The sequence below is a fragment of the Porites lutea genome, chromosome 8 (genome assembly GCF_958299795.1).
Source record: "Porites lutea chromosome 8, jaPorLute2.1, whole genome shotgun sequence".
Taxonomy (NCBI): Eukaryota; Metazoa; Cnidaria; class Anthozoa; order Scleractinia; family Poritidae; genus Porites; species Porites lutea.
Genome location: NC_133208.1, coordinates 8919199 through 8930565, shown reverse-complemented (window position 1 = coordinate 8930565; position 11367 = coordinate 8919199). Strand labels below are relative to the sequence as shown.

At 38.1% G+C, this 11367-nt stretch overlaps 1 protein-coding gene across 1 annotated transcript in view; it reads left to right on the top strand.

The window, feature by feature from the left end:
- The first annotated feature begins 5322 nt into the window (after window positions 1-5322).
- LOC140945164 (uncharacterized) overlaps window positions 5323-11367 on the top strand; it is a 13571-nt gene continuing 7526 nt past the window's right edge. Inside the window, exons 1-2 of the mRNA XM_073394224.1 lie at window positions 5323-5580; window positions 10531-10623. Coding sequence (XP_073250325.1) covers window positions 10539-10623 — 85 coding nt within the window. The 5' untranslated portion in view covers window positions 5323-5580; window positions 10531-10538. The remainder of the gene's footprint in view (window positions 5581-10530; window positions 10624-11367) is intronic.

The following is an 11367-nucleotide window of genomic DNA, read 5'->3' as shown; positions in this document are numbered from 1 at the left end:
CATTGGTATCATATACCTACACATTGCAAGTTTTTCGATTCTCGACCCTTTATTCCAGGCCTTGTTGCGTAAAGAAATAATATAATTATAAAGACTAGAGGTTACAATCGTAATTATTGGGAGCCGGAGGAGGTTGATCCAACAATCGGTTGTATGGTCGTCTCTGTACATTAAATTAGACATGAACTACAAAAGGACCGCAAACGAACATGCCGCAGAAAGTAGGACCTATAAGAAGACCTAATCAGCCAAATTTATACAAAGTACAGAAAAGTAGACACATTGAATTCCGCAAAGCTGATCGAATTACGTGAAATTAAACTTTGCAAGACATCAATACGACACCGAAAGAAAACTAAACAAAGCGGGGTTGTAGTCGTCGACAGCTGTTTCGCCATTATTGTGGCTTATCAGGACGGCGTAACAAACAGAGAATATCTGCTGAAAAATAAACCACTCGCTCTGATTTAAGCCCTGACATTGAGCTTCAACACCGACAGAATCACGCTTAATGTCGACTATGGCGCTTTTTGGGGGTCAAAATTAAGTGATACATTTTACATGGCGAATCAAAATAACCCAAACATTTTACATGGCGATTTAAAACAACCCATACATTTTACATGGCGAATTAAAATAACGCAAGCATTTTACATGGCGGAATAAGTAACGCATGCATTTTACATGGCGAATTAAGTAACGCATGCATTTTACATGGCGAAATATGCAAGGCTTGATACATCTGCACGACGTATGAAAGCTTGACAGTAGCCGACATTTTACGTGGTTATGAAATAAAAGTTACCTTAAATATTATTAGTATCGCATTTTAAATATACGAGAGTCGTATTTATTTTGAATTAATGACGAAGAATTCGATGAACTGTCGTTTTTGAATCGGAGAATTACTACTGTCTGATGGAGGTGTCTAGTAAACTCAGGCCTGGAAAACTCAGACCTCAGATCTCGGACCCCATGCCCCAAAACTCATCTCTCCCCCCCACCACCCCTCGTGTTGCGCGTCCGTCAGAAGTAGAAAGTCACGTGGTAAGCTACTGAGTCGCCTCCTCTCGTTAAGATCATGGAAGGTAATGTGCTCAGGGAATGTGATTAGCGTTTGATGCAAGCTGCCGAGCAAATAGACTGAAATAGGACAGGATTCTCTAACAGCCAGAAATAATACGGGGGAAAGGCGAGAAAGTGATCCGATTCAGACTGCGACTGGCCCAGCAAGTCTCAATAGCACAACGTCACCAAGGTCTGCTCTCTCTGCTGATGAAAGAAGTGACCTTGAAGGGCCTCAGAATACGGCTGGTCCAGCCTGGGAGGAGCACAGGAGAATTTTTTGGTTATAGGCCGGGGCATCGCGGAGCTTGCCGGGTAGTGGAAACAGCAGAGGGAGAGGAAGAAGGCAGCCAGCAGCATTCTGGGTGTTACGAAAACTAAGAACCTCGAAAACCAAGACCTAAGACCTAAGACCCCCTAATCCGTCGAAATATAAAGTCCAATTGTAATCGAAGTAGGTCTAATCTGTCAAATTATCTTCTGCCCGATTCTTTCCACAGAGTTTTAGGTCGAATTGAACGGTAAATTCAGGGGTCTTAGTTTTCGTAATTTCGAAAACAAAGACTCCTCTTAGTTTACGTTATTACGAAAACTAAGACCCCCCAAAAAACCAATCCGTAAATATATATGACGTCGAATTGCGACCGTTCAAACACTATACCGGTAGAGGACCGGTAATCAGTAAAACAACCAAAAACTATCATCCGCGTGCTGACGATCCGCCTCTTCGAACAGAGGATGAAAAGCCATTACCTGTGTATAATTGTACACCGAAAGTATGCCCACCCCGCCGATTGGTCTCTAATTTTAGTTGTTTATCCTTAAAAATCGTAAAATTGGCTTTCCACTGAGGGGGAGGGAAGTGAACGTTCCCTGTTCGATCTCCATTACTCTTTCGCATATACTGCCTCTTCTTCTCCTTCTCATCTGCTTAGGAGCTCTCAAGTCTTTGTAAGAGCCTGCATTAGGGTGACACACCGAATGTCGAATAAGATCTATGTCTCTCCCAAAAACCTCGAGCATGAATATCTAAACGGGTATCAGGGGTTTGTTAGCGCCATGATTTATAGTCTCCCTGGTGACCTCCTGAAGAACTGCCTCTACTTCCACATCATTACAGAGCATCCTTAGCATCCCTGCTTCCAAGTCGCGCAGTTCATTATGGCGCTGGATAATGAACCCGCCGCGCTGAAACACCATTGCGTGATCCACGCTAAATTGAACACCGCATGCGCAGAGCATGGTGGTGTCCGCGTTATTTCCCAGTCGTACCGTAACTTGATTGCATCTCTAAATTCCTTCTTATTCAGTTTGTAATCCAGCTCTTTGAGGGGAATCACGGTCAGTCAATTTGTTCTCTGTAGCTTACTCAACAGCTCGCTCAGCTTTTGTGGGCAGGTAATTCTTCACTTGCTTGTTTTCGTGTGCTCAGTTGCAGTGTTTGAATTTCTGAGGCATCTCAGTGGAGGCTAGTGCTCTTGCTCAACAATTCGCCTCACGAGCGGATTAGTAACTTCGATTGAAGCCTCATATTCAGAAGATGAGGTCACTACAGGATCTGTCAATCCAAGGCCATCCATGTGCACAGGGAGACCAAGGAGGTCGCGCTCTACATTAGTGACTGTATGGTCAGTGACAGCTGGCATGAGAACGTCATTAATCGCGGGCTCGAGTGGCTCCAGTAATTCTGCAATATCCGGTAATGTTCTTAGGACATATGTCCAACGGTGCCGCAGACCAAAAGTGAAGGCTGCATAGCTGGCTTGACGCTGTGATATGGAGAAATCTGCGAGTTTTGTAACTTCATTGACCCATTTGTCTACTTTCTCGCCAACAAATTCTTCAAGGAACGATCTAGATCCTAGAGCCGCGCCTAAGTGCTTGTGGCTCTCTATAGTGACGTTAATAGCAGTGTCTCTAAACACCTCCCTGGCAGCCTGTTCTCGTTCCGGTTTGATGATCAAGCAACATTTCTTGGCATTAGGGAAGGAACCCAGCGGAGGGCCACTCTATGATAGTTGTTATTGTTGCAATGAAAATTCTTGTTAGTCTCTGTATATTAAATAGACATAAACTACAAAAGGACCGCGAAGGATTATGCCGCAGAACGTAGGATCTATAACAAGACCTGATCAGCCAAATTATACAAAGAAGACAACTTGAATTCTTCAAAGCTGATCGTACTACAGCCAGGTACTGTTTGACTGCATTTCACACAACTTCAAGATTTTTTAACTGAAAAGACACCGGTTTGAAACTTCACGGAGTCAGAACTGAATAAATGTCTTTGCCATTCTCCTTTATACAAGTCTGCCGGAACTTTTGCTTAATTTATTCCTATTATTCTTGTGATATTTGTTAGCGTGTTTTGTTGTTGTTGTTGCTGCCGAATACCAAATTCTTGTTACTTTTGCGATTTTTGCGAATTTTGTAGGCTTCCAGATGACCTTCTTTACCTTTCGTTTTAAAAAGTCGGAATTATTTCTAAATTTGTTATTCTTCTTATTCTTGCGATATTTGTAAGCGTTTAATGTTGTTTTTGTTATTGCAATAAAAAAATTAATATATTCTAGATAGTTTTTCGATTTTTGCGAAATTTGCCAACTTCTTTTTTAGGGCCTTCAATACCTTTTTCTTTATAAGTCGAATCTGTTTGCTATATACGTTGTTATTCTTGCTATTCTTGCGATAGTTAGCTGGGTGTTTTTTGGTGCAATAAAATTTCTTGTTACTTTTGCGATTTTTGAGGACTTAAATACTAGATTTCTGCAAGCAATTTCTGTTAAACCTATTTTTTCTAAAATTGGGACAAAAATTTGTAGCAAAGTTTTGCTACAGTTTGCAATCCTTGATGAATTTGTTATTTTTGCCATATTTGCTATATTTCTATACATTTCTGACAGTTCATTTAATTTTTTTTTGCCCAAATTGCCAAAAAAATTTGCTACCAAAATTTTGCGACAGTGTTCAATCCTGGACATAAGTGGAGAGCCACAAGAAAGCATTACACAACTCTTTCAACCATTTTAATGAAACCAAAATTAAGAAAATAGTTGGGGAAATGTGGCCTCAATAAAATGTTTTGGTGGTGAAACGGGTGCATATCATACAGCTTGCCTTATCCGGAAAGCGAGGATCCTCATCTTCGTTGCTGGACTCTTCGACTAACTGGCTTAAAGAACTGATGCTGGCGTTAGTTTGCAATATTATCAATCAACTTTGCAGCGCAATAATTCACTGAGTTGCCGCCACAACTTGCAATGTGAGGTCGATTGGGTCAACGAGTGAGTTTGTAGCTGCTTTTGTCGAAACTCGCATGTCTAGATTTCTATTTGCCCTTACATGTCCTTAAATTTGAGTCTGAAGGATTTATATAGCCCTATTAGCCACATTGTATAGACTGTAATAAAGTACTGTAAATTTATTTCTGTATCGGGTCGCCGTTTAAAAGTCACCAAGACACATCAATCATAGGGTTAATAACCTATATTTGTTAACCCTCGGTCAAGCACGCAAATTTATACCCTAACCGTAGTACAAGGGAGGGGGATTGATAGAGTTTTTGATATGTTGCAGTATTTTGACACAATTTTGCCTTAAGCCGGAAAAGCCTTTGATCAAGATGAGGTGTATTTTATAAGTGATAGCGCTACTGGAGGCCTGTGACGTAACCAATAACGGTCGCCATCTTGGCCATCATTTTAGATTTTACCAAGTATTAAAAATCGGGTTAAAACCCCAAGAAATGGTATATTTTTGTGCTTGACATGTAAAATAACACATAGATAACCACTTTGCATCATTTTATCCACAATCTTTACTGTTATTGTTGAGAGAAGTTGAAAGAACATGCATTTTCACTCAAAAATGGCTTGACCATCTGCTACTTATGACATCATATCTCGTATCTATAGTAACTGACCATCACTAAACTTGTCTCAAAATGCGTGCGAGGGAAAAAACGAAAAGCTATTGAAAACGTCAGGTGCTGATGTTTTATCGTCTAGGAAAAAAACTAAAAAAAACCTCAGAGAGATCGGAGGAGGCACCCCCCCCCCCCACTTGTACGTCCGAAGGTTAAAACAAAATGCATTTGTCTCTTTGCGACCAGATGAAGAAATTTGTTTCATAATTTATGCCCATTAGGATAAGACCGGAAATAAATATGACGGCGTTCTGAAATTGCCAGCAAACGTCAGCAATAAAAATGAGCTCACGCCTGCTGTTTTTCAGTTGGTCAAACATTTTTATCAATAAGCAATAAACTGGCGCCACCGTTCTGACAAACAGTTGTCTTAACAATTGTCCTTCTAATTGCTCTAATTTGGGATCTTCCTAAAACTGCATTGAAACACATCCTACACGTTGAACGTTACCTTTGAGTTAAAATTGCTGTCCGTATTTGCGTCATTAAGCAACACCGATCTTTCAAGTATAAAACGCCCTCATTGATCGTCAGAACCTTATTCACCAAAAGTTGGTAAATACAGCGGATCAAAACAGCTGAAAACTGAGGTACGTAAAGTATAAAACGCTTTACCATTATCAACGATAGAGGTGTTTTTTACTTGCAGTATTTCGTAGTCTTTTGATTATTTATACTTAAATCATGAACGACGTTATCGACACCACTGCGGCTTATGTGAACATATTTATCTGTTACGGCTTTCCCCAAGAAATGCTTAATATACCCAAACTAGCGAGTTTTAGATCTGCTCGAAGTTGGACGTTTTCTTTGAAGTCGCCGATAGGTTTTGTGTTTAAGTTGGTGGTGGAAATTGCGAGTTGACTTCGTAAGGCCAAATAACGCTGTGTACTGTGTACTGTAGTTAGTATTTTGTTTCTACTTTTATGCCAAGGCAAGTCACTGGCCGGACCAGTGAATTGTGAGTAGTTAGGTTTGAGTTGTTAAGTAAGGGAAGTCGCAACACGAATTAGACTCTGCTGGTTGTGAGGTCACGTTTAAAAGCCTTCACTATATTTTTTTTTCATAGTTTAAGAGTATTTTTCCCTATCATGAGGTCACTGAATTAAAAAGATGTGCAAAGATGTTCTTTTAATGAAGTCAAATGAAACAGATATTCTTTATATACCATCGAACGATTGCTAGTACCTGGTATAAGAATACATTCAATTATCCTTCGAGTGAGTAATGCTTTATCGGGCTTCTACAAACTCCTTGCATTCGCGCAAACTGTTCTTCCCCATATTAAAAGAAAAGAACTTGGCTCACATTTTCATAGCACTTTAAACGTTTGTTAGCGGCATAGCAGTTTTTGAGACAAAAGGAATTTATTCTATCTTGCGGCTTTTAAAAAAGAATGATGTGCACTTCATTCAATGACGTGAATGTTACTGAAAATACAAAGTTACTTGAACAGGCCAAAACGTTTTTTACTCCGTTCTTTCATCTAGTGTAGAACCCTAAACACCAACTTATATGTCGTCATATATCTTAGAAATGTTTTGCTCTTCAAAACATCCGTTATCATCGGTCAATTTCTTCTGTTTTTCGCATCTGAAGAAGAAAAGAAGGTCATATAAAAAATTTCAGCGATGGAAAATAACGTTTTATTTTAGGGTTACAGTTTGATAAAATCGCTCCAAATGAATACAATTCCACTAAAATTGATAAAAAAAATTGCAATCCAAACTCACTCCACGCGAGCATGCGATCCGCTGAATATCAAACTACAGTCCTGCTAAAATTTCTAATAATAACTCGTATAATTTATACGAATGTTTTTACAATCATCCAATCAAAATCACTTCCGGTTTTTGGATTGTGACATCACTGAACAGCGTGAGCGCCCGGCTTTCAGATGACTCCCTCGGAAGTTTGCGACTGTATAAGTCTATATAACTCTTTATTAATAAATCTGAGGCTTCTTACTTTTTTTCATATGGGTATACTTGGAAGTTTATAAGCCCTGAATACAGACCCAAGGGTGTTGCTTCCAACCTCACCGTTTATCGAGTGAGTGATTATCATATCTCCTCAATAAAATGTTTCTGTGACAGGGGTAATTATTACACAGTTTAACTCATGATCCTGAAAGCGAAGATCCCCATCTTTTTTCTACTGGATAAACGAGTGAGTTTTTAGCTGCTTTCGTCGGAACTCGAACTTCTAGATTTCTATTTGCCCTTAGATGTCCTTAAATTTGAGTCTGAAGGATTTAAACAAGTCCAGCTAGTTATCTTATAGACTACATGCGGCAGCTCCGAAGGGGGAACTTGCTTAGGATTCCTTGCTTAATCTAAGTTTCGTACAACTATTTTAAGTAATAACAGAAACTTGTCGTTACGACAGAAGGAATTAAAAATTACGAAAGAAAGAAAAGGAAATTCTTCCCTGTATCACTTCTTCCTTAAAATGACCATGACACATAAATCATAGGGTAAATAAACTATATTTTTAAAAACAAAATGCATTTGTCTCTTTGCGACCAGATGGCGGAATTTGTCAATTTATGCCATTAGGACAAGACCGGAAAAATGAAGCATTAATTACAAAACGATCGGTGGCGTTTTCAAATGACCAGCTAACGTCAGTAATAAAAATGAGATCATGCCTGCTGTTTTTGGTCAAACACTTTTATCTGTCAGCCTGATAAGCCGCCACCTCAAGTGACAAAAAACTGTCTTTTTTGCGTTTGAATTTGATTTTTTTGGGGGGAGAAGGGTCCTCCTGAAAATATATCGAAACATATCCTGCGTTAAATCTTGTTTGACTTTTAATTGCTGGGCGTATTTAGATCTTTACAGGAAAACAACTCAGACAAGTGAAGAAGCGAATAGCAGTCAGAACTCTTTTAGCCACCAAAAGTTAGGAGACGTACAACTGATCAGAAGAGCTGAAAATTTTGAGGTAAGAAAATAAAACTTTTAAATAATAAGAATGATATGGAGTTGAGAGGTGATTTTTCCTACATTATTTCTTAGTTATTTCAGTGATGTTCTTACTATGATCATGACCAGCGTGAGTGCAATATTCCTGTTTATTTCGGCATCACTTTCAGTGTATGTAAAATATTCATGTGTTATATACATGTTATAATATATTGTAAAGACCGCGCGTCTGTTGTCCTCTCATCCACGAATCCCTCTCTCCTTCCATCCTTCCTCCCTTCCTTAGTTCCAGCGGTTGAAAGATCTATCCGTATCCAATCATTTTTATTATTTATTCAAAACAATTTCTAGTTTAAAAAGATAGCTAAAACATGCTTACCGTTACAGTTAATCGATGTTAAGTTCCCGTCTTCAACTGCATATTTCTCGTCAAGTTCTGAAGATATTCAATCTACAAATAGCAGACATCGTCTGAAAAGAAACATTTAACATTGTTTTTCATTTCAGTATTTCTTCATTTTATTTTACTTTATGTTTAACGTCAATGCATGAACAGCTTCTGTTTGTATTTTGATAGTCGTCGCATACACGAACTTGACTTCCTTTTATAGTGGTTAGCATGTTTATCGCTCACGCCACGCTGGTTCATAGAAGCACTTCGATGTATTAATCACCTTGTCCATTCAGAATTTCCTATTTCTGTTTTACTGTCTTGCGCGGTTTTGATAATGATTTCAGCTAGAGTGATTGGATTGCGTTCACTGGAAAGTGATGTTTTTTACAATTCTTGACCGGCAGAAAAATGCAAAAATTTTCTCCATCAGCGACATTTGCTTTATAAATAAAAAAGAACGAAAAATATCGGGTGTTGCATTGACACTACTGGACACAGAAGAACACCGACTGATCATAGCGACAAGACGCAAGCTTAGCAGACTTGCCCTTCGCCTAACGAGAGATTTATTTTTTTATGAACACATACTCGGACCCATGATGTAGATAATTTATAATTAGTATTTATGTTAACCTTGATGGCCATGAGTTTCTCTATTCTCTGGTCGGTTTCGACCGGTCCATTCTTTCTTTATTTACTCTATGATTTGCTTATTTACCTATATTATAATTATTTTCTCCCCAAAACGACGATATATTTTGTGTAATAAGAATTTTTTTTTTAATTGATTGAAATATTTCTGAAACTTGAACTAGAATCAAACTTAAACAACTGAGCAAAATGCTGTTTGGATCTTTCTCCGAAAAAAATGCATTGTTTTGAAGGGAAAGAAGTTATCTTTTTTTCAGTAAAACAACCATGTCATAGAACAAATTCAAATTTCATTTTATCCATGTTTTCGCGGGAAATATATTCAAAATTTTATGTGGTATTCATGACTTACAAAAATGCAAAAATAATAAAATAAGAACTTCTTGAAAGATATAGTGTAAAGAAGTATTTTTAAGACTGCAGCTTAATTGGTGTCTATTTTTCTACTTTTTTTTGTTCTAACTCTAGGTCTCCGCGGTCTCCAAGAAAGCTTGAACAGGCTTTTTAAAATTGACTTTGTTTGATCAAATAAACGCCAGGGTGATCTGCGAACGGACTATATAATTCCCTTGGGGTACTTCTTTATGATAATATGTCTCCGTGACCGGGGGAACTCCTCTATTGAAGTTTCTGATAGGATCATATAATTATGTACAATAGCTGAATAGATAGTTAAGTTTAAAAAGTTATTGTATGCAAATAGGAAAGAGATTTTGTCCCCAGTTTTTACCCTCACCAGGGTAATGTATATATGGGAAATGGGGTGAGGGATTTAAGGAATTATGCATCTTGGCATCACCGGCATTTTGGAGTAGGTTTTTATAGATTGGACTAGCATAATTTTGGCACAATTAGTCACTACGAGTATAATTTTCATCTTTTTTTCTTAAAAAAAACAAAAAACAACACTGCTAGCATAATTTGCACATTTTGTTATAATTTTGCAGTACAAACTGAATTGTCATTTATTGAACATGCAGCCAATGTTTTTGGTCCGAGATCTGTGTTCCGGGCAAATTTAAGTAACGAAATCCCATTCATGGGACCTGGGTCCAACAGGAAGTGACTCAGGACTCTCCCCACAAGACTCAACGTGCGGACATAACAAGCTCGGTTACCTGAGGTGGCGTCCGCGTGTTGGTTGATTATTTTTTGAGTATTTATACTTGTCAGACAATGAATTAAGGACTCTTAAAGTTTCATGAGGGTAAATGAGTTGCCATTTACTTGTACATGAAACATTTAAGTGTTTTTTTTAAACAAATTTAAAGTAAAAAGGGAGAGGCATAATTTCTGCATTTTGTTTGCTAAAACGAGCTTAATTTACAAAAACTAGCAGAATTATTGGCATAATTTTAGAAATATACGAGCACTGCAAGTAGCATATCATGCTACTTTTGCGAGCACAGCCTATCAAAGCCTATTTTCCAGGGTACCTCCTCCCTCCCCTCCCCTCCCCTCCCCTCCCGCTTACTCGTGGTTATTAAACTTTGTGTGCATAACTCTTTAACACCCACGAAATAAATTCAGTGACATGCTATGAACAATGATTATTTTGTTTTCAACAGATTGGAAGATGGCAGGCATGAAAACATTAATCATTACTTTCGTTATCATGTTCCCAGTCGCGATGATAACAGAGGAAGATGTAAATCATGGAGGTAACATCTAACAACCACGACATCACTGACAAATTTAATTGCCCACCTGCGGATTGTCGCCATTTTATTTCAGCACCCTGTCAAATGTCCTGTCTCTGCTTCATGTACAGAAAGCCGCTTAAAATTTTCATTTGTAAACTTTCCCTAAAACATTATTCCGAGGATTTATTCACCATAATTTTTACATCGTCCATAAAATTTGCATGAGAATTGTTTTCAATTTTTCCTTGGAGTAAGCAGTCATCATAAGAGAAATTGAAGACAATTTACTGATGCAAAATTTTTGGGGGGTAAACAAGATGTTTTACGGGCGATGTAAAAATGGTGAATATGTTAACAACTTCTTTATTATACTTTGTTTTATTATTATTTTTTAATTTTAAACTTCAAAAATGCTCGATCAACATTTGGCAAGATTTCTTTCGATCAATGTCCGTTCATGAATTGCTTCGCGCTATTGTTTTCTTCTCTAATGGATTTGAAATACATTTGCTATACAGTCAATTCTCCCTTAACAAACACCTCTTTAGACGGACAACCCTCTGGTGTTGACCCCTGTCATTGTCCAGTCATTTGACTGTAACTATGCTCTCTATAAGACGGAAACCTCTCAAAGACGGACAACCAACACTTTTGAAACTATCAACGGACAATTGAGAAATGCTTTAGGTAGTGAAAAATACCGCAAAACGGAAATGTAGGTGCACTACATGACAGTACAAATTGCAATTAGGGTAAGCAAAT